The sequence below is a fragment of the Convolutriloba macropyga genome, chromosome 1 (genome assembly GCF_964194025.1).
Source record: "Convolutriloba macropyga chromosome 1, txConMacr16.3, whole genome shotgun sequence".
Taxonomy (NCBI): domain Eukaryota; kingdom Metazoa; phylum Xenacoelomorpha; order Acoela; family Convolutidae; genus Convolutriloba; species Convolutriloba macropyga.
Genome location: NC_134468.1, coordinates 14,957,079 through 14,984,235, shown reverse-complemented (window position 1 = coordinate 14,984,235; position 27,157 = coordinate 14,957,079). Strand labels below are relative to the sequence as shown.

The following is a 27,157-nucleotide window of genomic DNA, read 5'->3' as shown; positions in this document are numbered from 1 at the left end:
ATTCTTCCGGCTATGTTATTTTTTAAGATCTGTTCACACATTTTCATGATTTTTGATGTCAAATTGGAGTAGTGATTTTGGTCACGCCGAAACAGGAAAAGGAGCGAAAAAGCGAGTAGTTTTGCGGCGTGAATGTTTTCGCTCTATTTTTAATGTAGAATGCGAAAATGGTGTTTGAACAAAAATTCGGTTTCTCGGTAGTGGTTTTTTGTTCACATGCGGCAATTTCACTCTGATTTTTTCTGTTTTTTCGATTTTTTGGATCGGATTTTTTTCTAAATGGTTTTCCCAATCCATTCACAGTTCATTATAGGCCTAGTTTTTTGTTTGAATTAAATTTTCATTTCTCGCTAGTGGTTTTTTTGTTCACATGCGGCATTTTGACATTGTTTTTTTTGTATTTTTTTTTCTTATTTTTTGATCTGATTTTTTTAAAATGGTTTTCTCAATTCACTCATAGTCCATTCTAGGTCTAGTTTTTCTGTTTAGTCATTGAAAATTCTTTGAATTGTACGTCAGGACTTGTCCTGCTATGTTTTTTTTACTTCGTCGAATAAAAAAATGTTTCGCTTTATCTCACTTTGCCGCTTTTTCAACATTTTGCATGAAATCTTTTTGACTTCTCTAGGCTAGTTTCTCTCTTCTCTCATTCTGCTTAAAGTGAATTTGAACATCAGTTGCTCAGCAAAGCAATTCAAAATGAACAGAGTCAGTATAAAAAAATTGAAGTCAGAGGTAGAAACGGGATAACCCATAAAACCCAATTTTAGATACCCGCTATTTGAACGTCGTTCCTATTAGTCTTAGTTACCAGCTCTAATGCTTATTGATTTTGATAGTAGCCCATGTACCCTCTCTCTAAGAAACAGAAGTACGTTATGTTCAACTACGAAATGCCATCAAAATAAATCGGACTTAAAAAATGTTTTTGTACAAAAATCTTTTTTTTTTAAATATCTTCTATTCTTTCAATCCCAATCATGCTTATTGGAATCAACGGCGGCTATTTTCCAGCAATCTGCCGGGTATGTTTCATGTAAAGTTCGGTCTTTTTGATGACATCACACAATAATTATGTCACCATCCTAGAGATTTATCTGTCAAGGATCCAAGTACATCAAAAATAACGGAAAAAACGCATTTTGAGATCTTTTCAAGTCAATTTATGCGAAATTCTAATGCTTATAGTTGATATAAGAAAGTATTTGCTCAATCCAAATAAGTTTTGTTAGCTCTTCCTTGTTAAACCGAAAACAATAGAATAAAAAGGAAAAAAGTTTGCAAAATAGTTCGTCTAAGGTAATTATTTGAATATCGTGTTGCAAAAGGCACGTCTTTACATTCCTTAAAATTTTGGTACGGCTTCAAAGTTTTTGGCTGCGTTATCAGTGATCAGATATTCAATGGAAAAATTTCTTATCAGTTTCTTTTTCCCACATTTTTCTAAAACCCCACTTAAAGCCAACTATTTTTTAGGCAGATAGTTGAGGCAGCCCTGACTAACATATGTGGTTGCAATTCAAAAATCTCTTCGTCTAGATTTTCACTACAATGATCAGATATCCAATGAAAAAGTTTCTTATCAGTTTCTTATTGTTACCACATTTTTAAGAGCCCTACTCTATTCTAACCACGCGTTTTTTTCAGACATTTGGAGGGCAGCCCTGAGTAAAATATGTGGCCCTGAGTAAAATAAATCAAAACTCATCAAAGATTTTGTCTAGATTTTCACTACAATGATTGATCTCAAAAAATTTGCTTTCCGGAAAGTTGTAAACAAAGTTTGGTAGCATTTCATGTCAGATTTTTTTTGGGTCAAATATGACATAAATTGTTAGTTTTATGTGGTTAATAGCCGCCCTCATCTTCTTAGCCGGCTATTGTAGCGCTCCTATTTTTTACAATTCAAAGAATTTGAATTGTATTGGGGCGCTGTCTTTTTTTACGACTCGAAGAGGAGTATTGGAGAAGTCCTTTTTTTTAATCAATTTATGGAGTGAATTTTGAAGCGGGAAATGAAACGCGTGAAAAAATTTGGAGTGATTTTGGTGCTGAACAAAAGCGAAGAGCGGAGCGAAAACAGAGTGGTTTTTGTTCACACCTCTGTCTTTGAGAGAGCGAGAAATTGATGTGTGAAAAAATTTTTTCTAAGCGAGCGAAATTTTTTTGTTCACGTGCGGCTTTTAAAAGCAGTTTTTTTGCAACTTTTGATGGTTGTGAGGTTTGATTATGATATTGTATTAGTTTTAGGTTTGTTTTGATAGGAATTGAAGGTTTCAAGTAGTTAATTTGATTTTTAATGCTAATTTGGATGTTTTTGATCAGTTTTGCTGATTTTTAGAAATTTAATGATTTTTACCTGTTTTTGTTTTGTTTTACTGCTTTAAGTGGGATTTGAATAGAAGTTTGTTATTTAAGGAATTGTCAGATACCAATCGACTAAAGTTTTGTTGGTATAAATCATTTTTTTCTAAGGAAAAGTGACCGAAAAATTGAGAAATTTTAAACCATTTTTCTCATTTTTTGCAGTTTTTCTTTTTTAAAACTTACACAAGTGTCTTACCCACCCCATTATAACTTGCCCATTGATTTTCATTGATCTAATTGCAAAGGAATCTTTCGGCCTTATGTTTCCTTGTACTATTAATAAAACTCATTTTGTTTTAATAGTTTTTTTGTTGTATTTGTTTTTGAATGCTGTTTCTGTTACTTAATTTTTTATGGCATTTGTGGAAGTTTAGGGTTCATAATAGTTGTTCTAGTTCTTAAGTAATAAGTATGGGCAATTTTGGAAATAAATCATTTTTTTGTTGAGAAATATTACAATAAATGGCAAAAATTGGAACTATTTTTCTGAATTTTTTTCTTTGCAGTTTTTCGGGTTTAATTCTGTTTTTTGAGACAAGTTTCTTAGACTATTATGACTTGTCTATTGTTTTGCGAGCATCTGGATGCCATACTGGCTGAAAAGAATTTTTCTTTGGATTTATATGCTTTTGTAATATTAAGAAATTGACTAACTTTTTCCAGTTTTTTAGTGCAAGTTGTTTTTAAGAGCTTTTTTTTCATAATTTGGCCTCAAGTATTTTTAAAACATTCACTTAAGTGGTTTTAGTGAGTACTAGTTGTTTTGATGAAATAATTTTGGCAGAGATTGTTATTTCGGGATCTCAAGTTATGACAAAATTTGATTACATTTTTTATCATTTTTTAACAGATTTGATTTTTTTGTTCTTACTTTTTTGTTTTATGGCTTGGTTTCGAAAAAATCATAAATTAGTGGAGATATTTTTTTTTGATGAGTAGTTGGATGGTTGTTAAATAGATTTTCACTTCGAGTCGTTTCCGGAATTCTTCCGGCTATGTTATTTTTTAAGATCTGTTCACACATTTTCATGATTTTTGATGTCAAATTGGAGTAGTGATTTTGGTCACGCCGAAACAGGAAAAGGAGCGAAAAAGCGAGTAGTTTTGCGGCGTGAATGTTTTCGCTCTATTTTTAATGTAGAATGCGAAAATGGTGTTTGAACAAAAATTCGGTTTCTCGGTAGTGGTTTTTTGTTCACATGCGGCAATTTCACTCTGATTTTTTCTGTTTTTTCGATTTTTTGGATCGGATTTTTTTCTAAATGGTTTTCCCAATCCATTCACAGTTCATTATAGGCCTAGTTTTTTGTTTGAATTAAATTTTCATTTCTCGCTAGTGGTTTTTTTGTTCACATGCGGCATTTTGACATTGTTTTTTTTGTATTTTTTTTCTTATTTTTTGATCTGATTTTTTTAAAATGGTTTTCTCAATTCACTCATAGTCCATTCTAGGTCTAGTTTTTCTGTTTAGTCATTGAAAATTCTTTGAATTGTACGTCAGGACTTGTCCTGCTATTTTTTTTTACTTCGTCGAATAAAAAAATGTTTCGCTTTATCTCACTTTGCCGCTTTTTCAACATTTTGCATGAAATCTTTTTGACTTCTCTAGGCTAGTTTCTCTCTTCTCTCATTCTGCTTAAAGTGAATTTGAACATCAGTTGCTCAGCAAAGCAATTCAAAATGAACAGAGTCAGTATAAAAAATTGAAGTCAGAAGTAGAAACGGGATAAACCCATAAAGCTCAATTTTAGATACCCGCTATTTGAACGTCGTTCCTATTAGTCTTAGTTACCAGCTCTAATGCTTATTGATTTTGATAGTAGCCCATGTACCCTCTCTCTAAGAAACAGAAGTACGTTATGTTCAACTACGAAATGCCATCAAAATAAATCGGACTTAAAAAATGTTTTTGTACAAAAATCTTTTTTTTTTTAAATATCTTCTATTCTTTCAATCCCAATCATGCTTATTGGAATCAACGGCGGCTATTTTCCAGCAATCTGCCGGGTATGTTTTATGTAAAGTTCGGTCTTTTTGATGACATCACACAATAATTATGTCACCATCCTAGAGATTTATCTGTCAAGGATCCAAGTACATCAAAAATAACGGAAACGCTTTTTGAGATCTTTTCAAGTCAATTTATGCGAAATTCTTATGCTTATAGTTGATATAAGAAAGTATTTGCTCAATCCAAATAAGTTTTGTTAGCTCTTCCTTGTTAAACCGAAAACAATAGAATAAAAAGGAAAAAAGTTTGCAAAATAGTTCGTCTAAGGTAATTATTTGAATATCGTGTTGCAAAAGGCACGTCTTTACATTCCTTAAAATTTTGGTACGGCTTCAAAGTTTTTGGCTGCGTTATCAGTGATCAGATATTCAATGGAAAAATTTCTTATCAGTTTCTTTTTCCCACATTTTTCTAAAACCCCACTTAAAGCCAACTATTTTTTAGGCAGATAGTTGAGGCAGCCCTGACTAACATATGTGGTTGCAATTCAAAAATCTCTTCGTCTAGATTTTCACTACAATGATCAGATATCCAATGAAAAAGTTTCTTATCAGTTTCTTATTGTTACCACATTTTTAAGAGCCCTACTCTATTCTAACCACGCGTTTTTTTCAGACATTTGGAGGGCAGCCCTGAGTAAAATATGTGGCCCTGAGTAAAATAAATCAAAACTCATCAAAGATTTTGTCTAGATTTTCACTACAATGATTGATCTCAAAAAATTTGCTTTCCGGAAAGTTGTAAACAAAGTTTGGTAGCATTTCATGTCAGATTTTTTTTGGGTCAAATATGACATAAATTGTTAGTTTTATGTGGTTAATAGCCGCCCTCATCTTCTTAGCCGGCTATTATAGCGCTCCTATTTTTTACAATTCAAAGAATTTGAATTGTATTGGGGCGCTGTCTTTTTTTACGACTCGAAGAGGAGTATTGGAGAAGTCCTTTTTTTTAATCAATTTATGGAGTGAATTTTGAAGCGGGAAATGAAACGCGTGAAAAAATTTGGAGTGATTTTGGTGCTGAACAAAAGTGAAGAGCGGAGCGAAAACAGAGTGGTTTTTGTTCACACCTCTGTCTTTGAGAGAGCGAGAAATTGATGTGTGAAAAAATTTTTTCTAAGCGAGCGAAATTTTTTTGTTCACGTGCGGCTTTTAAAAGCAGTTTTTTTGCAACTTTTGATGGTTGTGAGGTTTGATTATGATATTGTATTAGTTTTAGGTTTGTTTTGATAGGAATTGAAGGTTTCAAGTAGTTAATTTGATTTTTAATGCTAATTTGGATGTTTTTGATCAGTTTTGCTGATTTTTAGAAATTTAATAATTTTTACCTGTTTTTGTTTTGTTTTACTGCTTTAAGTGGGATTTGAATAGAAGTTTGTTATTTAAGGAATTGTCAGATACCAATCGACTAAAGTTTTGTTGGTATAAATCATTTTTTTCTAAGGAAAAGTGACCGAAAAATTGAGAAGTTTTAAACCATTTTTCTCATTTTTTGCAGTTTTTCTTTTTTAAAACTTACACAAGTGTCTTACCCACCCCATTATAACTTGCCCATTGATTTTCATTGCTCTAATTGCAAAGGAATCTTTCGGCCTTATGTTTCCTTGTACTATTAATAAAACTCATTTTGTTTTAATAGTTTTTTTGTTGTATTTGTTTTTGAATGCTGTCTCTGTTACTTAATTTTTTATGGCATTTGTGGAAGTTTAGGGTTCATAATAGTTGTTCTAGTTCTTAAGTAATAAGTATGGGCAATTTTGGAAATAAATCATTTTTTTGTTGAGAAATATTACAATAAATGGCAAAAATTGGAACTATTTTTCTGAATTTTTTTCTTTGCAGTTTTTCGGGTTTATTTCTGTTTTTTGAGACAAGTTTCTTAGACTATTATGACTTGTCTATTGTTTTGCGAGCATCTGGATGCCATACTGGCTGAAAAGAATTTTTCTTTGGATTTATATGCTTTTGTAATATTAAGAAATTGACTAACTTTTTCCAGTTTTTTAGTGCAAGTTGTTTTTAAGAGCTTTTTTTTCATAATTTGGCCTCAAGTATTTTTAAAACATTCACTTAAGTGGTTTTAGTGAGTACTAGTTGTTTTGATGAAATAATTTTGGCAGAGATTGTTATTTCGGGATCTCAAGTTCTGACAAAATTTGATTACATTTTTTATCATTTTTTAACAGATTTGATTTTTTTGTTTTTACTTTTTTGTTTTATGGCTTGGTTTCGAAAAAATCATAAATTAGTGGAGATATTTTTTTTGATGAGTAGTTGGATGGTTGTTAAATAGATTTTCACTTCGAGTCGTTTCCGGAATTCTTCCGGCTATGTTATTTTTTAAGATCTGTTCACACATTTTCATGATTTTTGATGTCAAATTGGAGTAGTGATTTTGGTCACGCCGAAACAGGAAAAGGAGCGAAAAAGCGAGTAGTTTTGCGGCGTGAATGTTTTCGCTCTATTTTTAATGTAGAATGCGAAAATGGTGTTTGAACAAAAATTCGGTTTCTCGGTTGTGGTTTTTTGTTCACATGCGGCAATTTCACTCTGATTTTTTCTGTTTTTTCGATTTTTTGGATCGGATTTTTTTTCTAAATGGTTTTCCCAATCCATTCACAGTTCATTATAGGCCTAGTTTTTTGTTTGAATTAAATTTTCATTTCTCGCTAGTGGTTTTTTTGTTCACATGCGGCATTTTGACATTGTTTTTTTTGTATTTTTTTTTCTTATTTTTTGATCTGATTTTTTTAAAATGGTTTTCTCAATTCACTCATAGTCCATTCTAGTTCTAGTTTTTCTGTTTAGTCATTGAAAATTCTTTGAATTGTACGTCAGGACTTGTCCTGCTATGTTTTTTTTACTTCGTCGAATAAAAAAATGTTTCGCTTTATCTCACTTTGCCGCTTTTTCAACATTTTGCATGAAATCTTTTTGACTTCTCTAGGCTAGTTTCTCTCTTCTCTCATTCTGCTTAAAGTGAATTTGAACATCAGTTGCTCAGCAAAGCAATTCAAAATGAACAGAGTCAGTATAAAAAATTGAAGTCAGAAGTAGAAACGGGATAAACCCATAAAGCCCAATTTTAGATACCCGCTATTTGAACGTCGTTCCTATTAGTCTTAGTTACCAGCTCTAATGCTTATTGATTTTGATAGTAGCCCATGTACCCTCTCTCTAAGAAACAGAAGTACGTTATGTTCAACTACGAAATGCCATCAAAATAAATCGGACTTAAAAAATGTTTTTGTACAAAAATCTTTTTTTTTTAAATATCTTCTATTCTTTCAATCCCAATCATGCTTATTGGAATCAACGGCGGCTATTTTCCAGCAATCTGCCGGGTATGTTTTATGTAAAGTTCGGTCTTTTTGATGACATCACACAATAATTATGTCACCATCCTAGAGATTTATCTGTCAAGGATCCAAGTGCATCAAAAATAACGGAAAAAACGCATTTTGAGATCTTTTCAAGTCAATTTATGCGAAATTTTTGTTTGATCACTTTCTGATAAATCCAGATAACTTATGACTTTGATGTGACTTATGATGTGAACTTCCGAACGGCAAATATTTGATCTATCTAACGATGTCAGTATTAAGAAATTAAAAGTTTAGAAAAAATTGTGAGATCAATTGTGCTCACTTTTTTAGCCAAACAGATCAGAATTTTTTACCCATGTTTCTGTTCCTTTGCATATCGTTTAATGAAAAGAGAAAAGCAAAATTTGAGATTCTTTACTGTTCCAACATGGATTTCTGTTGATGAACTGTAAAAAAAATCAATCAATACGAGTAACCATAAGCAGTGTCATCTACTCAGTTGGTTAATATTTAAAATTTTTCGATTTTGAATCTAAACTTCGTTTTTTTATTGATCTGCTAACAGCGCTTGTTGTTTTTCGAAGTCAATTCACTGTTGATTTCTATTATTAATAGCGTATTATTGTTCGCGGTAAAGTAGTGCTATATTTGGTCATGTGCGGTAAATTGACTACTATTTTGTTTTCAAAGTCTCATTTTTAACGACTGCTACGAAAAAGTAATCAATAAAATTCATAGGTTTCTAATCGCAATTGCGAGAATCATTCATTGAGATCCCAATAATTTATTTGACTTTGACGCAATATCTTTTAGACATCTTTAATACTTCCCATCTGTATCGTCCCGTTTGTGAATACCCTCGGTTTAAATAATAACAGACTGTATGCTTCGATAATGAAGCAAAGCCACTTTTATAAGAAGTTTTCATTTAATAGTCGAAGCTTCTAATTACTAACGAAATGTTTACCAAACGAACTTAATATAATTTCGGATTTGTTTCCGGATATTTTGTTCTCAGTTCTATTGTTCCTTCGTCTCATTAATTACAGCTCTTCTATCTTTTAAAGATAACGGGTTGAATCATATCAGCAGTCTCTTCTGTCTCTTATTTTTAGTTTTGACAAACTTTGTTGTGCAAATGTTTTCAAAAAATGTTTTTTTCCATGTTCCCTGCTGTTGTTTTTGTTTAATAGATTTTGTTCCAAATCCCGCTAGTTCAAAAATCTCTGATGTTACTTTTGATGACGGTTAATATCTCTTTAACTTATATGTTTCAATGCTCTTGCTAGTGGTCTAAATTTTGGATACTTCATTGTTTTGAAATTTTTGGGATTTTTTTAGGCAAGCTCTTGACACGTGTTAATTCGTCTTAAGTTAATTTTCAAAAAATAAAATGGCACTCTCTCTGATTATTGCTAATTTTTTTTTCTGTTGAGCTTTTGTAATTGTTTCGGCTCCTCTTGAGGGGGGAGGAACTATATACTCAACTGGTTTTTTTTTGTTCAGACAATTTTGGCCGATCGATTTATTGGTATCATTAAAAAAGAGTTGTGAGTGGTATCATTAAAAAGCACATCCAGTGCAGAATATGGAATTAAAAAAGATTTTTTGAATTTCGTTTTCTAGAGCGATTTATCGAGGTTTAAATTTTTGTGAATATTGAGATGATTTGCGTTATTTTTATTCTTATTTTCCGGAAGTTTTTATCAAAAATTTAGTCAATTTTGTTAAAATTGTTCACAATAGTGTTGTTGATTTGATTTTCAAAGACAAAAAGCCTTAATGACTAATTTGTTTTTGTGGCTAAAGTTTTGGATAAGTATTTCAAAATTCAGCCTTTTTCATCAAAAATTGTAGCTTCTTTGGTCCACTTTGATTAAATTTGCCGGAAGTACACACCCAAAAAGCACTAACACAATCTTTATAAACTCCAAGGGGGCTAGTCCTACTTCCATTTCCAATGAGAGTGCTCTGGATTTTACGTTTGGCCGCTTTTTGCTAGCTTATCTCCATAATTATCGAAAACGCAGCATTTATTTTTGATTTTTTTACTAACAAATTGTCTTTATCTAAAACATTCCTAAAAATTAAGTGTTCATAGTGGACGAAAAGTAATAGCATGGTGAGTTTTGGTTCAATCTTGGACTGATACAATCCAAAAATAATTCGGATTGCAATCAGTCGGTCTTTTAAAAAAAAATCGATCTTGGTTAGTTCGTGTTAGTTAAAGAACAGAACAATTCAAATTTTATGCGTTAAGTTTTGATTTTCTGGCCTTGAAACTACCATTTTTTTTACTTTCAGGCATTTTGCACTTTGGTATCGTTTTTCAGTTTTTCACGCTGTGACAATATTGACAGTTCACATAACACACTACTGGTGTTCCGTTTCTAGTTTTTGTCTAATTGCAACCGAGCCTTATTATGGACCGGTCCAATATCTTTTCTAGTAAAGTACAAGTTATTTATCTCAGTTTCAGTTATATTTGACATTATCTTGACTTTTTTATTAAGTTTTTTTTTAAATGGACATAAAGTTTTGGATGTAATTATTGTTTGTTGTTGTTGTTTGATTTTTTTGTTCGCCTTGCCTGGCTTTCTTAATAATCGCAGATCTCATCAATCTAATGCGGCATTTTTTACTCTTTACATATACTGAAGTATTTGCGTTGGAGGCAAAATTTTTCATAGACAAATTTGTTGAAAAATACTTGAATTTTAGGGGTTTTCTGTCTGTTCTCATGTGGATGAGCGGGGTCGGAACTTTGTGCAAACGCGGATTACCGAGCCTCCTTGTTATAGTTTTGTATTTAGCTGTTTGACTTCTTTTTCGGAAGTCTTGTTGAGTTACTTCGTAACCGTATTTATTGGCGTTTAATTTTTTACTTTCCTAGGGAGTTTCCTAATATTCATTCCCCCAATCAGTTTGACACCGGCAGAGATCTTTGTCTTCTAAGTTTCGCTTATTTGTGTTCTGTCAAACAGATCTGTTTCCGTTAATCTGCTTTTTCAACGTTTTAGCGTTACTGCGATAGGCTAAATTTTTTCCATCGATTTAGAATGTAATGTCTTTAACTAGACTGCGCACCAAAAAACTGACAGGCAATCGGACTACTTGTTTGTCGGGCTGTAAGCTTGAGTCACAGTCGAAATAATTAAGACAAAGAATACGAAAGCAATTGTCTCAGTGCACAGAAATAAGCTCTGGTGAGAGGATCCTTAACTGAATTCCGGGCAAGTTTACATCCGCTCTTTTTTCGTGCTTTGTTTGGGTTCGCTTATGATTTAATATAAAGCCCGCAAAGCAATGTTTTTCACAAAACATTTTAAATTTCACAGACCAAACTTCCTAGCGTTTGCGGGCAAGACGTACTGTGGAGAGCACAGAATCTCAAACGTTTAGCGTTGAAATACGAGCCAATCATAGTTTGAGGACTTCGATACGTCTTTTCTCTGAGCTGCTGGAAAGTTTTGGTTTTAGCTCCGAATACTTAAGATGTTTTCAACTGTCGTCAAGTTATTTAGACGAATCATTGTTTTTACTTCTTCAAAGTTTTCTTTTCAAAATTGTTCCTCTGACAAATTTCAAAATGTACCTGTGTTTATAATAAGTTGACGCCACGAAATTTCAAAATTCTCTTTAAATTTGCTATTTTGCCCTCAGTTCATGTCGTTATTCATTGTTTTTTGATGTTACTTATTTCAAAAGCATGTGGACAGCTTTCTTAGAAGAAGAATTCTGATTAATAAGACTTCGGCCTCACTAGAGTTTTAAGTAAGAAGTTTTTTCTGTTTAACAGCCGCACAGCGATAGCTTGGGCTATTATTGGCCTTCTCTTGGTTTTTTACAATTCAAAGAATTTGAATTGTATTGGGGCGCTGTCTTTTTACGACTCGAAGAGGAGTATTGGAGAAGTCCTTTTTTTTAATCAATTTTATTGGAGTGATTTTTGAAGCGGGAAATGAAACGCGTGGAAAAAAATGGAGTGATTTTGGTGCTGAACAAAAGCGAAGAGCGGAGCGAAAAGAGAGCGGTTTTCGTTCATTCCGCTATTTTTGAGAGAGCAAGAAATTGATGTGTGAAAAAATTTTCTCTAAGCGAGCGAAATTTCTTTGTTCACGTGCGGCTTTTTAAAGCAGTTTTTTTGCCACTTTTGATGGTTATGAGGTTTGATTATGATAATTTATTATTTTTAGGCTTGTTTTGATAATTAGAGAACTTTCAGATACCAATTGACTAAAGTTTTTTTGGTATAAATCATTTTTTCTGAAGAAAATTGACAGAAAAATTGAGAAATTTTAAACCTTTTTTCTTATTTTTTTGCAGTTTTTCGTTCAATCTTAGACAATTTTCTTATTATGCCAATTGTGTCTTGCCATTTTTTTCGAGCTTTTCTATGCTCTAATTGCAAAAGAACTTTATTTGGCTTTATGTTTCCTGGTACTATTAATAAAAAACTCATTAAGTTTTCCTAGTTTTTTTTGTTCAGTTTGTTTTTGAATGCCGTTTCTATTCTTCCTTGAATTTTTATGGCATTTGTGGAGTTTCAGGGTTCTAGTTGTTTTAGTTGTTTGGTTTTAAGTAGGGGCAATTTTCTCCTTCGAGTCGTTTCCGGAATTCTTTCGGCTATGTTTTTTTTAATCAATTTTATTGGAGTGAATTTTGAAGCGGGAAATGAACCACGTGAAAAATTTTGGAGCGATTTTGTTGCTGAACAAAATGAAGAGTGGAGCGAAAAGAGAGTGGTTTTTGTTCATATTGCTGTTTTCTGAGAGCGAGAAATTGAGGTGTGAAAAAAAAATCTGTAAGCGAGTGAAATTTTTTGTTCACGTGCGACATTTTACAGCGGTTTTCCTTTTTTTGGTTAAGAGACTTGGCTATGATTTTTTTTTAATTTTAGGCTAGTATTGGTAGTGGTGTGAAGGTTTCTGGAAATTTATATGAATTTCATGCTAAATGGAGGTTTTTCATGTATTTTACTGATTTTTGGGCTAGTTTTTGCGATTTTTTGAATTTTGTTTTGTTTTACTGCCTTGAATGGGTATTGAAAAGACCTCTATTACTTGAGCAATTTTTAGTTAAGAAATAGTTGCAGTTTTGTGGATATGAATATGAAGCCTTTTTTTGTTGAGAAATATGACGAAAAATAGCAAAAATTGGAACTATTTTTCTTAATTTTTTTGCAGTTTTTCGTTTTTTTCCCGTTCTTTAGATAAATTTCTTAGCCTATTATGACATGCCTATTGTTTTGCGATCATTTGGATACCCTCTTGGCTGAAACGAATTTTATTTTTGATTTATGTGCTTTTGTAATATTAAAAAATTTATTGTAATATTAAAGTAATAATATTTTTTAGTCAAAGTTGTTTGTAAGAGCTTATTTTTTTCTTGATTTGGCATCAAGTATTTTTAAAACTTGTCATAAGTGGTTTTAGGAGGCACTAGTTGTGTTGATGAAGTAATTTTGACATAGATAGTTGTTTCGGGGTCTCGATTGATGAATAATTTTGATCTGATTTTTTATCATATTTTAGAAGATTTGATTTTTTTTTACTTTTTTGTTATTGTTTTGTTTCAAGACAATCCTAAATTAGTCGAGGCAAGTTTTGTCTGATGAGTAGTTGAATGGCCTTTAAGTTGATTTCCGCTTCGAGTCGTTTCCGGAATTCTTCCGGCTATGTTTTTTTTAATATCTGTTCACACATTTTCATGATTTTTGAAGTCAAATTTGAGCAGTGATTTTGGTCACGCCGAAATAGGAAATTGAGCGAAAAAGTGAGTAGTTTTGTGGCGTGAATTTTTTTCGCTCTTAATTTGAAGTAGTGTGAGAAAACGGTGTTTGAACAAAAATTCACTTTCTCGCTAGTGGTTTTTTGTTCACATGCGGCAATTTCACTCTGATTTTTACTGTTTTTTCGATTTTTTGGATCGGATTTTTTTCTAAGGGGTTTTCCCAATCCATTAATAGTTCATTCTTGGCCTATTTTTTTTGTTTGAACTAAATTTCTATTCTCGCTTTAGGTTTTTTAATCACATGCGGCAGTTTGACATTGATTTCCTTTTTTTTTTTTATTTTTAACTGATTTTCTTTAGAAATGGCTTTCCCAATTCACTCAGTCTGTTCTTGGTCTAATTGTTGGTCTAGTCAATGAAAATTCTTTGAATTATGCGTCAGGACTTGTCCTGCTATGTTTTTTTATTTCGTCGTCGTGATTTTTGTTACGACCATATGACGTCACAACCACTTCAAATCTGCTTTTTGTTCCTTCGTTCATGCAATTTCATCTGAATTCGTGCGTGACGTCATTTTTTGCTCTTAGTGGAGCGAGTTTTTTGTTCATTCGCGTGATTAAATATTTGGCCACACTTGACTTACCTCACTCTCAAAAATGACTTCCTAACTTTGAAATTGACTTAATTCAAAGAGATAAGGTCAAATGGGTGTGTATCACTAGCTGAAGTTTATTAGAGAGCAGCTAATAGAGGCAGCAAAAACTTATACAGATTTGTAATCAAAATAGAACTTATCAGCCTTCAATGAAAAGACGAATTTTTTGGTCTGTCTTTTTTACTGTTTTTTTTTTGAGACTGCAGATCTACGAAGCTATTGCGGCTATTTTCTGGCAATCTTCCAGCCATGTTTTAAATCCTAAATATATTGTATTGATTCTTTTGCTATAAAATGTTCTGTTGTAATCAAATCAAGCACGCAGTCAGGCATATGATTTTGACAATACAGTCAACTCCTATTCAACAGTCAACCTACTTCTGCTTTTCGCACATTCTGCGTGAAAGAATTTTGACTTCTGCATTTCTGTTTTCGTTTGTCGTTCTGTTTAAAATTCAATTAAACAGTTGGCAAAAATTTGAACATTTTTTGCGCTGACTTAAATCTATACAGCCTTAATGAATAATTTTTTTGTGATGAGCACTTATTATTAAATACGGTTAACTTTGAACTTGGTGTCAAAAAAGAGAAAACAAGTTATTAAGATTCTCGTCGTCTGTTAAAAGTTATAATCAGGGACCGAATGAACTCATGAAGCAAAATGAAAACCGGCAAAGACAAAAAATGTTTTGACTTAATTGTTTTTGTAGGTATTATAGCCACACTCGTTTGTTAACAATTTTCGACAATTAGTCTCAAGTAATGAATTCATTCGTAATAAAAGGTTACCGAGGCATTTTTGCTCTTAAAAGTCCACTGTTTTCTTTTCTGTCATTAAAAAAATTAAGCTCTAAAACAGTTTCCATTTTCGCAGAAGCTTGCTAAAACAAAATTTATTGCTTAAGTAAACGTTTCTGAAATATCATTTGAAATATGCGAATATGATGATGCATTGTATGCTTTCAAATGGGATTATGGGAATATTTTATGCCATGCTCAATCATGCGAGTCTTCCTGTTTTTCTTTGCTTTGTATCAGTCATTTTTTTGTGGTCAAATTTTGCTGTTTTAAGTGTACTGGGTAATCGGGGACAAGTCCAATTTAAAAAACAGCTTAGCAATGGTTCATCTAATGCACGGAAACTTTTTATCTTGGAGCTGCGTTGTGTTGCAACTCTTATCGCTTAAAAATGCGACCTGTTAACTAACAACAAGTTGGTCTTTTTGAGGATCATTGATTAAGATACATAAATAGTTGACGTTTGATTTCACTGTTTCAGGCAAAGGAGAGCTAGCTATTATAGGCTTTCCTGAGACCCCCAAATTAGAAGACCTATTAGACGACCAAGGCTGCTTAGTTGTTCACCACTGCTGCGCGGCTTGGTCCGACGGAGTCCTACAAGACAACAACCTCGAATTTCTCAATGTTGATAAAGCTGTACATAATGGATCGAAGCAAAAATGTGATTTCTGCAACCGGTTCGGAGCGTCAATCGGCTGCAGAGTTCCCAAGTGCATGAAATACTATCACTACCCGTGTGCGGCAGCGGCTGGAACCCTGCAGATACTGAGTGACAGTGATATGTCTTTGCTTTGTGTTGACCACTTAGCCCACGCCAAACCCTCGGAGGTCCTGTGCGCCGTGTGCAAGAGCATGGGTGACTGTCAAGACCAAATGTTCTGCACAATTTGTGGGAACCACTATCATTCCAAGTGTCTTCAGACATCAATCAACCCCTCCCCAGAGCTCAGAGCCGGCTGGCAGTGTCCTGACTGCAAACAGTGCCAGACGTGTGGTATGTCCACCAATGGAAGTAAAATGCTGGTGTGTGACTCGTGTGACAAAGGGTTCCACACATACTGTCTGCGACCTATGTTGTCGACCCTGCCTAAGCAGAGTTGGAAGTGTTCAAATTGTCGACTTTGCGATGATTGCGGGGCAACTGTTCCGGGACCATCACCTACCAGCAAATGGCACCTAAATTATACACTATGCGACCAGTGTTTTAACCAAAGAAACAAAGGTGAATTCTGCCCCGTTTGCTGCAGAGCGCATGAGAGTTATGTAGAAGTTGCAATGTTGAGTTGCACATCCTGCTTAAGGGCAGTGCACGGCGAGTGTGAGACAAACGCCGATTCCTTAATGCAGAATTGTAGAAACAACTACCTATGTCCGTACTGCAGAAATGAAGTTAGTTTAGTTGACGTCATTCTCACAGAAGAGCAGAGAGAACTTATCAAAAACAATTCGAGCTCAAGTATTGATGTCGAATGCGCACAATCCAATAATAGCGACGATAACAGCAGTGGATTATCTACCCCTACTGAGATATCTATCAAGTCAGATGACAGCAATGGAACCTTTAGCGGGAAGCCAGAACCTCGTGAAGACTTCAGTCCCTCGATAGCTGTGAAACCCTTACATAATTCCTATCTTCCTCCAATTATTCATGCCGGTAAAAAGAAGTCTTCAAAACCTGGATACCCTGTTGAGAAAAGCCGACCCAAAAAGAAGGGCAATGGATCTGGTGTGTCTAAGAGATCATTGGGTCGCAGTAACAGCATTACAGCCCTTGGCTTGCCCGATGGTGACATTATAAAGGATGATGAAGATGATGCTACGAATTATTACAATGTCGTCATTTACAGCACCAATGACAAATTTGTGTCCGACCAGGACGTCTGTTATAGCTGCGGAAGCTTCGGTAAAAATGCCGAGGGAAAAATGATTGCCTGCGCTCAATGTGGTCAAGCATACCATTTATACTGCACCAACTTGAACATGTCAAAAGAAGGTCTGAAGAAAGTAATTGAATCTGGATGGCGGTGTCTTGATTGCACTGTTTGCAACAGCTGTGGAAACGCAAATGATGAAGCGAGATTGCTGCTATGTGACGATTGTGACATCAGCTACCACACATACTGTTTGGAACCACCTCTAGACACGGTTCCGATCGGGGGTTGGAAGTGCAAGTGGTGTGTGCATTGCACAAAGTGCTCAGCCAACACGCCTGGAACTAATTGTAATTGGTTAAGCAATTATACCGAATGTGGACCTTGTCATTCGTTGGCTACTTGTCCAGTTTGTAGTCAAGGTTACATGGATGAGGATCTGTTAGCATGTTGCGCAACTTGCCAAAGGTGGCTACATGCTCGGTGTGATAATATGAATTCAGAGTCAGAGCTGGAATGGACAGTTTCGAAGAGTTACCAGTGCATTTTATGTCGACCCAAGCTAAAGTCATTCGGATCAGGAGGTGGGGATGGTTCTGAGAGGGAACAGATTTGGGACGGAGTTCAACTCTCAGAATCAGGCGCACAGCATATCAAATCAATCAACAATTTTGTTATAAATCAGTTCAAAAGGCGCCACTCAACGCGAGCTGCAACTGGTATTGGGAATTCAAGACCTCCACGGAATAAAAGCCAGCGATCTCTAACCGATAAACCTGACTATAGCTACGATTACTCTGACGATGAGTTTCTATCTGATTCAGAAATTCCACCTCAAAATGATTCTAAAAGACGACCCAAAATCAAATCTAATATGGGCAAACTTCTGTCAAAGCCCGGAAAACAGGGAAAGTTGATGAAATCAAAGAGTTCATACGATGGTCGAATCGCGGAGCCTTTAACATACGAGTCGTTAGTATCTACTTGCGAGACAGACATACAAGCTTCATCAGTAGCGCAAGAAACGTTCTTTGGGAAATCACTGCTTGAAATGGCTGTGAAAGATGAGAAGGCTACAAATTGTGCAAATGAGGGCTATTCAACTGTGTTAGATGACAAGAAACTAGACAAATCTGCAAATGACGACCTTTTGCTGAATGAAGATGAATTAAATTTACCTGTTGACGATTTTCTCTATGATATTTTCTTGAGCAATGATCACGATCAATTTAGCGCGTTAGCTGAAGATGTTATTCCGCAAAATTCAGGAATGCCGACCTCTAATCAACAGCCCTTGATGAATGACCGAAGCAGTGCGATTGATCCGGCTGGGCAGAATGTTTTCACACCGCACACAGACTCATCAGCGGTTGAAGAAGCAGTCAAATTGAGAGCTGAGCTGAGCGGGGAAAGTAATAACGCCTGTTCAACTCTTCCAGTGCCTTCAGTAACTAGCAAAACCCTGGCAGCACCTCCCCAGTCCCATCAACAACAGGTGCTTGCGATACCCAATAACAACGTTAACTGTTTACCCACAAATGATTCCGCAGTTCTCACTCACGCAAACGGCAATCAGCACTCGGTAGCGCCTCCCGTGCACCATATGGACTCTGCGCACTCTCAGAATAGCATTGACACTATAGAAATTCACCCGAGGCCTGCGGATTCTGCTCAATTTGGTGTGTACCCGCACCATGTTCAAAATCATAACACAGCCCCAAGTTTAATTGATGTCGATGGACTGCTAAACTGTGGAGGACCAACAGGGTATCTGAACGTTGACAGTCTTCCACAAATTGATTCTCAGGACGTTGATGACATTCTGGCTATGGGCGATCTCGACAGTGAGAGACCCTCTGAAACGCCTATGATGCAGCAATCTACACAACAGCAGCAGAACCAAAATGCACCTCCACCACCGCCTACGAAACCACCGTCAGTCACCATGGGATCCAATAGTATGCAACCATATCAGCAGACCAGCATGATGAACCATTCAGCAAATCCTCCACCACCGCCGCCACCACCTCCGAGACTGCAAACAAACACTTTTGCAGTCAGTGATTGGAATTCGACGCCGACGCCGCCCGTGAAAGTTGTACCGAGCCCAGTGGCAGCTGCAGTGACCAACGGTCCAAAAAGTGTGGCTCCCAGTGAAAGTGGTTCAAGTGAAACTCGAGAATCAGAAGAAAGTAAAAACTACAAACGTTACGAAGCTGATGAACATCTGGGAGAAAATGCAAGGATCGCTGCAGTTCTGTACTCCATTAAGAGACACCCGAATTTGAAGGAGGATTACCCCGATACAAATGCTCGAATGAAGCAAATCCACAAGCTATGGAGGAAAGCGTCACAGACTGATAAAACCACGATAGCCCAAATGGCCAAAGACAACAGAGCAATGCAAAGGTCAAATAAGAAGAAGAAGAGCAGCCCAGCCAGTAAAGAGGGCAAGATAGCCATGACAACTAAAACAAGCTCCAACCCTGGGCCAGGCCCGAGTTCTATGGATCAACCACTGCAGCACGTTGAAATGGTCCAGCAACTCGCACATCAGCAGCAGTTTATCGAGCAGCACATTCAACAAACCGGAAGTCTGTCAACTTTCCCGCCTTCAAATGCTTCACAGTTGTCAGATGCTGAAAGACCCATTCAAAACTTCACTCCCTCAAAGCAACAGATTTACTCACCCGGGAAAGTGAGCAACCCTGGAAGCTTGGTAGATGAACGAGGAACATCTTCACAACGTTCCGGACTGCAGCAACCCCAGAGCGTTTCTGCTGATGGCCAGAATCTTTCGGACAGTGAATCGGGCAAGCATCGCCAATCAGTGCCTTCGTCCTGCTCGGAGCAATTCAACAACTCACCAATGGGCGATGTGAGCGGAGGCTCATTCAGTCAGCAACACTCACCTGCCCTCAGCCAGGGGAGCATGCCAAAGAACTCCCCTTTCGTGCAATCGCCCCAGATGCCTCCACCGTCACAACGACAGCTGAGCTTTAACGAGGCGTGTAAAGTTAACCCTTCAGGAGGTAGCTCGACTAACAATCACAGCGGACCCCCTTCGGACGCGTCTTCGAGTGTATCCCCGGCACAGGCACAAGCTACTTCAAATAACCCGTCTGCTATATCCCCTCATGCTGCTATGTACAGACATCCTCCGCCTATGGCCATTCGCCAGATGCGACCCACAGCAGTTCACAACACTCAGTTCTATCCAGGTCCTCACGGTGCCGCAGGATACGTCATGCAACCTGGGACTGCGGGAGGTCCGTACTATTACCAAGGACGTGCATACACTAGGTGGACAAGTCCTGAGATGATGGGCCCGGGAGCGGCGGCTGCCCAGTGGGGTCCAACACCCATGCATTACCCTGGGGCTGCTGGTAAAACATATGTTGTCAGACAGCCTATGTTTGCTCATTACAGAGGCCAGGGACCTCCAATGGGTCATGCGCAATACGTTCACCCTGTGCAACACTGGCCAATGTCGGCTCGAAACGTGTCTGGCTCTCCTCATTATGCAGAAATGTTCCCTACAGGTCCACCACAAGCAATGAGAATGCAACCCCAGCATTACGGATCGCCCTCAGCGGCTCCCGCTGTTCCTTATCAGAGGTCAAACTCAGGTGTCCCTATGCCCACAGGACCTTTAAGGTCTCCATCTTCCTCCTCCGCGGGGCCTCATTCCCATGCGATGGCATCACCCAATGACAAGCAAATGATGAATACTACATCCATGGATGCTCCAGTGCAACAAAAACCTAAAACAGCGGTTCCAATTTTGAGCGAACCCGAAACTTTCGAGTTTGACTTCTATCAACCACCGAGTGTGCAAAATGAAATGGGTTTTGATCGCTATGCCGACGAAGACAACTCAGCATCATCAAGATCTCAATCGGCGACGCCTGGACGCTCCTCCAGTAGACAGGATTTTGCAAATATTCCTTCCACCAGCTCAGTTTGCGACGATTTAGTCGATATTTCCTTAGAACCCATCGTTGCCTCCTCTAGCAAAGAATCGTTGGATTTTGATCAACTGGAAGCGAGTTTTCGAGAAGCAGTGAAAGACAGACCGCCTGGATCGACGGCTCCCTTGATGATGGAGGGGAGAACCCTTAACCAAGCTGCAGCTTTGGCAGTGGCCGACGTTGTTGATCAGCTCAGCGCCAACTACCAAGCACAAGAAAGTAATAGCAGCACGATAAACAATTCGATTGGTGGAGTCAGTAGTACTGGTTCTCGAAGCGGTGCGAATGCCAGTCATGACGTGGCCGCAAGAAACAGTGCGAAGATGGCTCGCGAGGATCAGCAAATGCCTTCAGGGTTCTCAAGCTCTCGGAGTACGTCACAAAGTGACAAAGATCTTATCAACAAGTCAAAGTTGGTTTCTGAGCAACCTCTGTTGATTGAAGACTTACTGGAGCAAGAAAGAAACGAATTGAAATGGAATCAAAATGCCACTACTGCCGTGACCATGCATAGTCCAAGTAGCCAATCGACTACTGCTAATGTTGGGTCGAAGTCGTCTGTTAAGTCTGAGTTATCACCCGCGTTCCCACATAGTGAGATGCTACAGCGTATGGCAGTTTCCAATCGAACGAACCCGCCAATGCCTGTTTTCCCAGCTCAAGTGAGCCCTTTAGGTCAACCCCCTATGGTACATATGTATAGTCCAACTGTTATCCAAGGAGCGCACATGAGTCAGCACAGGTACGCAGCCAACATGCAGCTATATTCCCCCACGCAAATTGGGCAAAAAATAGAGAACCCTGCAAGGTACGGCCAAGCGACCGGAACTATGGTCTTAGATCCATCTTTGCAATCGCCAATTCAGACGTCAGATCCAATGGCAATGTCCCTATTTTCTCGACAGATGAGCCAACCGTCGGTTACATCTGAAGCGTTTCAGGACGACATTTTGACCAGCAAATTGAAGAAAGCTGAAAGTGAGCTAGAGACACTGAGGCGGTCGAGAAAGTCACTAACTTCTAAACAGCGGACTTTGAAGAAAAGTGGCGGCGATTTAATGGAGAGTGAGCGAAAAGCGCTTGATAAGTTCAGCAGCGACATATCTGCGAAAGCAAAAGAAGTTGACAGTATCAAGAAAAAGATAAGAAATGCCACTGAATCAGCAAATGAAGTACTGCAAAATGAAACAGTCCAAAGAATGCAAAGCAGCAGTGTAATGGGACCTCCGCAGCACCCCAGCTCAACGAGTATCTACCAATCGGGTAAAACCCCTTCCTCATTGACCAACAACAACCCTCAAAGCTCGCCTCGTTTAAAAAGAGCGTCTCATAGCGTTGACATTTCTACCACTGGACCTAATTCGCAATTAGTAAATCTGATTGCAAAGAATGAGTCAAATCAACGCCCACCACACGATGCGTCTTCTATGACGAGCAATGAGAACTCAAACCAGTCTTGTTTTGAGACAGAGTACAGTTTCATCACTGGAGATTTGCAATCGACAATGTTGGAGCCCAGCGCGAAGCGTCGAAGAGTGAAGCAGGAGGACCAGAGCTCTCATTCGAGTGTCTTGTCCCAAGATCATCAAAGAATGCTCTCCAACTCAGACCAGAACCAGTTCCCAGAAGCCTTTTTGGACCCCACGACTTCTGGCGAAGATTTAGCAACCCAAGATACATTACTATCTGCAATAAAGCAAATGCAAGAAATGAAACCTCAGGAGCCTGATTTGAAAATAGAATGGACCCTTATCAGTCCCAAAATTCCATGGAGTGGGGAACCCCTAGAATCGGGGTCGTTGACTGGCCAATTTGGAAAGGGTTCAATTCCTGGTCGCAAGGACTACTACACGGCATTTTTGAACAAAGAACCGTTGCCTTCTAGTGAATCACCTTCCCCGTCATCGGCAAACTCCAGACCATCTTCACCTAGCCAGAAGAGCTCAACAAATGAGAAGAAAACGGAATCAACTTTAGAGAAAGATCAATCCTCTTCCAGTGATGAAAGTAGATATCGAACAGACTCAGGTATAACATCGGCGTCTTTGGCCGAGGAATTGGACGACGATGCAAGCGTTAAAACGGAGCTGGATTTTCTGGCTAAAATTGACCCGGCAGCAAAGAGACCAACAGGAACAATGTCACCCCAACTCGAATCTGATTGGTTTGTTCAGAACTCGCTAGTCAAAGTTGAATCGGTTGAGACCTCGGGAACCGGAGAAACTGTACCAGAAGTAGAGAATACAGAAGAGTCGTCGCTAAGTCATAAAAGATTCCTAGCCGACTCGGCAGCTCTGCAAGCCATACAGAATCAGTCCGTTATGGAAATTTCTCTTGCTGTGCGCAATACTACAGGTCATATAAGTGATATTCAGAACTTGATAAAGAGACTGGCACAAATGCTGTGTGTTGGTCCTCTAGATGACTATTCGCTGAAAAACTTGTCGAAGGAGAACAGATTGCAAATTGGGAATGACGGAGTTCTGGAGCTGCATTTAAATGGTTCGGACGTTTTAGCCCCGAATCCAGCCTACTTCAACGGTCGGGATGCAAAAATAGCGAAGAGATCACCCAATGTTGGCGCCTCGTTCGCAAGTAAAGTGTGCACAACATGCAAGACGCCTCTGACTCAAAACTTCATTGTTAAAAGTATTAACGAAGTAATACCTCAACAGTCCGAAGAGTTGCCTTTTTGTTCTAATGACTGCTTTTTTCAACTCGCTATTCTGATGAAGCGAAGCCAAAACCGACACGGTAAAGGTAGCAAAAACTTCGAAGGGCTCTCTCTTCTGGATTTTAAAGACCTGGAAATGAAGTTGCGCCCACAATTAGAAGGAGAGCCAGGAAGCAATGCGCTGAAAACTAAGAGATGGGAAAATATTAGATGGAAACGATTCAAAAAGCCGCTGACTAGTACCAGCAACACCTCAATGCAAACGACATCTCAGCAACCCTCAACCTCTGCTGTAGTTGAAACACAAATGCTAGAAGAGCAACCGAGTACGAACGCGATAGACGATGCCGGTGATATTGCCTCTAAGCAAGGCACACCCACGGTTCTGGCAATAGCAACAACATCTACGCCGTCACATCCGCAGAACATAGTTCTAAAAGATGAAATAGTGAAGATGATTGACGAAATTGATGTTTGTCTGACTTGCGATCACTCCCTGGACGAAAGAAAGTGTCTATTCTGCCATCAAATTGGCGACGGGAAACCTAATGGCCCGGGCAGGCTGCTCAATTACGATTGCGATCAATGGGTGCACCTGAACTGTGCTCTCTGGTCTGAGGAGGTGTATGAAACAACAAATGGTGCTCTCATAAATGTTCAAGCTGCGTTTGTCAGAGGGCAAGAGCAGGAATGCAGCAGATGTGGTCATTACGGAGCAACAGTTGCCTGTCACAAGACCAAGTGCCCTATGGAATATCATTTTCCCTGCGCATTGCTAGTTGGCTGTATGTTTTTTGTGGACAAAACGGTTCTATGCCCTCAACATAAATATAGAACGAAAACAGATACTGTACTTGAAAACTTCGAAGCGCTACGCAGAGTATTTATTCACAGAGATGAACATGAAATAATTGCTCGCGTTGTTGAACAAACAGATCGGAAATACACGTTCAGATGTGGAAGTACTGAGCTGACTAATATTGGACAACTTTTCCCTCATCAGATGAATTCTTTCCACACGCCAAATGCGATCTATCCTGTGGGTTTCAAGACATCCCGATTCTATTGGAGTTTGGACGATGTGAATAAGCGGTGCAAGTACAACTGTTCCATTCAAGACCAGGATGGCAAACCTCATTTTGCCGTGTCGTGTCCTAAATCGGTCTTACATGAAACCGAATTGGACATGAGAGACCAGCTGAAGGAATCCAAAGGTGACGAAAGTGGAAAAAGGGAGGGCAAAAATGAGATGGAGCTGTTCAGAGGAATAACTCCTAAAGAACCGTGGAAAATGATTATGGAACTTGTCAACAAACTGCGTTTATCTTCCGCAAGTTCTCTAAAATTATTCTCTGAAGTTTGTTCCGGTGAAGAAATGTTTGGCTTAAACGATGTTCAGATCCTCAAGATTCTCGAATCGTTCCCGAGTATAGAGCTATGTCGGAATTACAACTTCAAGTTCGGAAGGTCGTCTTTAGTACACCTTCCGCTAGCAATCAATCCTAGTGGCTGCTGTAGAAGCGAAGCGAAGCTGAGGAGCTACATCAAACGTCCTCATGTTTTAACCAGCGGTCCTAAAGGTCCGCGGTCGTCAATCCCATCATTGGCTTTCAACTTTGAAACGGAAGGCGTTGCCTACTCGAAACAGTTTGTTCACACGAAGAGCTCGCAATACAAACGAATGAAACAGGAGTGGAGAAACCTTTGTCACTTGAGTCGGTCTAGGATTCAAGGACTTGGGATGTACTCGTCTCGAGATGTTGATAAGGGAACTATGATCATAGAGTACATTGGACTCCTTATTCGATCTGAGGTGGCTGAGGTTCGCGAGAAACAGTACGATCGAATGAACAGAGGAATATACATGTTCAGATTGGACGATGATTGGGTTATTGATGCGACCATTCACGGAGGACCCGCCAGATTCATCAACCATTCCTGTGACCCGAACTGTCAGGCGGAGCTGGTGGTTTTCGACAAAGCCGGAGGTGTTGACAAAAAAGAAAAACGCATCATCATTACCTCAATCAGACGAATAACGAAAGGCGAAGAGCTGACATATGATTACAAAATCGATTTCGAGAACGATGACAAGATACCATGCAACTGCGGATCCTCAATTTGCAGAAAGTGGATGAACTGAAAACTAAGAAATGTGATTTACGGAAGTGAAACTGGCTGGCGAAATAGTTATCACTTTGAACCGCCAATAGTTTATATACAATCAAATCCTGTAATTATTAGATGAAGTGTACAATTTAGTTACCTCCAAGGAAGCACAGTGAAAGCTTCGACGCTTCTAGACGTTGAGTTGCAATTAGCAAATATGCTGGTCAGAAGTTGAGCTGGAACTCACAGCTAAGTCAGTCTTGTTCAGTTCTTGAACGACCGTAAATCAGAGTTGTCTCCGCTTCGAGACTCGGATTTTTGTGGATCTCGCTCCTCCTCATTTTGAGACGATACACGAATCAGGAAAACTGCTAAAACTCAAACTGATCAACCCAAAATGATCTTTTGATAGTTTTTATTTCTAATCTTGTTATTACTGCAACTAAGCATCGCTGATTTTTGTCAAGCATATAAATTCTAAATACTCTAATTCTTTTACTCTGTTAGTTTTGCTACAAATAGTAGCCATTACTCACTATATTTGTTTGCTCTTTAGATTTTCAATTGCTGTTTTGTGTATCATAACCAACCAGATAAGTTTTGCTGATGAATTGTAGGAACAGTTCCAGCTTCGTCAACCTTATTGTCCCAGTAGTGCTCGAAGTTGGAATAAAATTGAATTTAAACTACTACATATTATAGAAAGATTTCTATATTTTCACTTATTTTTGCTCTAATTCATATTCGATGCTTTCCTTCCCCCGTTGCAGCTGATTTTGATTAATTTATTTTGTGACTTTGTGGTTTTGGTTTCAGTGAAACAAACCCAGCAGTTTTTCATTAAATATCCCCTTTATCAATCAGGCTGTTGTTTATTAATTTATTTATGATTATTTTGATCAATAAATCAGTGCGTTCTGCTTTTTATCAAGTCGAGTTTACATCAAAAGTGTATAAACGTTATAAATTGTAGTCCTCGAGTGTTTAACGATGATGCTTAAAAGCTGATGAATGAAGTATTCAAGTTCACTTGGCACCTTTTGTCCGTGCCTGTCGATTATTTGAGTCATTATATAAAACTAAACTAACAAAGTTTGAAGTCACCCCCCGTGTTATCTGATGCGTCCGCCGTAATGGGCGTACCCATTTGTTAGTAGTACTTTATACTGGACTAATAATGTACAAGTATACGTATTGATTCTCTTCTCCTTATCCTCAATTTCTGAGCAATTCTCGACTAAAGACGCGATTCAATTGAACGACTGCTCTTTTTCTTCTCTTTTCTCTCGTTTAAATTCAACCTATTGTCAATTTGACCTGAGATGATCAAAACTAATTTCCTTTTTTGACACTTTTCAGCTGTATGTAAATATTACATTGCATTACATTATTAAAGTACATTACAATACATTACTCCTCTCATGTTGAAAATTTTATGTATTGGTGAATTCATAGAATAGATTCTTTTAATTTTCTTTTTTTTTCCTGATCAGTAGGATCAGTTTTAATCGAGATTTTATTGAAGTGGTGTAATTTACATCAAAGCAAAAGTATTCCTTTAGAATGTGCATGGCACAGAAAGCTCCAACACATTGCGTGACTAAGAAAAGCCAAAGAGTGGAATTAAGATATTGCTAGCA

At 37.7% G+C, this 27,157-nt stretch overlaps 1 protein-coding gene across 1 annotated transcript in view; it reads left to right on the top strand.

Moving 5' to 3' along the window:
• Positions 1-26,992, top strand: part of LOC142335370 (uncharacterized) — a 52,757-nt gene extending 25,765 nt beyond the window's left edge. The window contains exon 2 of the mRNA XM_075383835.1: positions 15,371-26,992. Coding sequence (XP_075239950.1) covers positions 15,371-25,551 — 10,181 coding nt within the window. The 3' untranslated portion in view covers positions 25,552-26,992. The remainder of the gene's footprint in view (positions 1-15,370) is intronic.
• Positions 26,993-27,157: the final 165 nt, after the last annotated feature.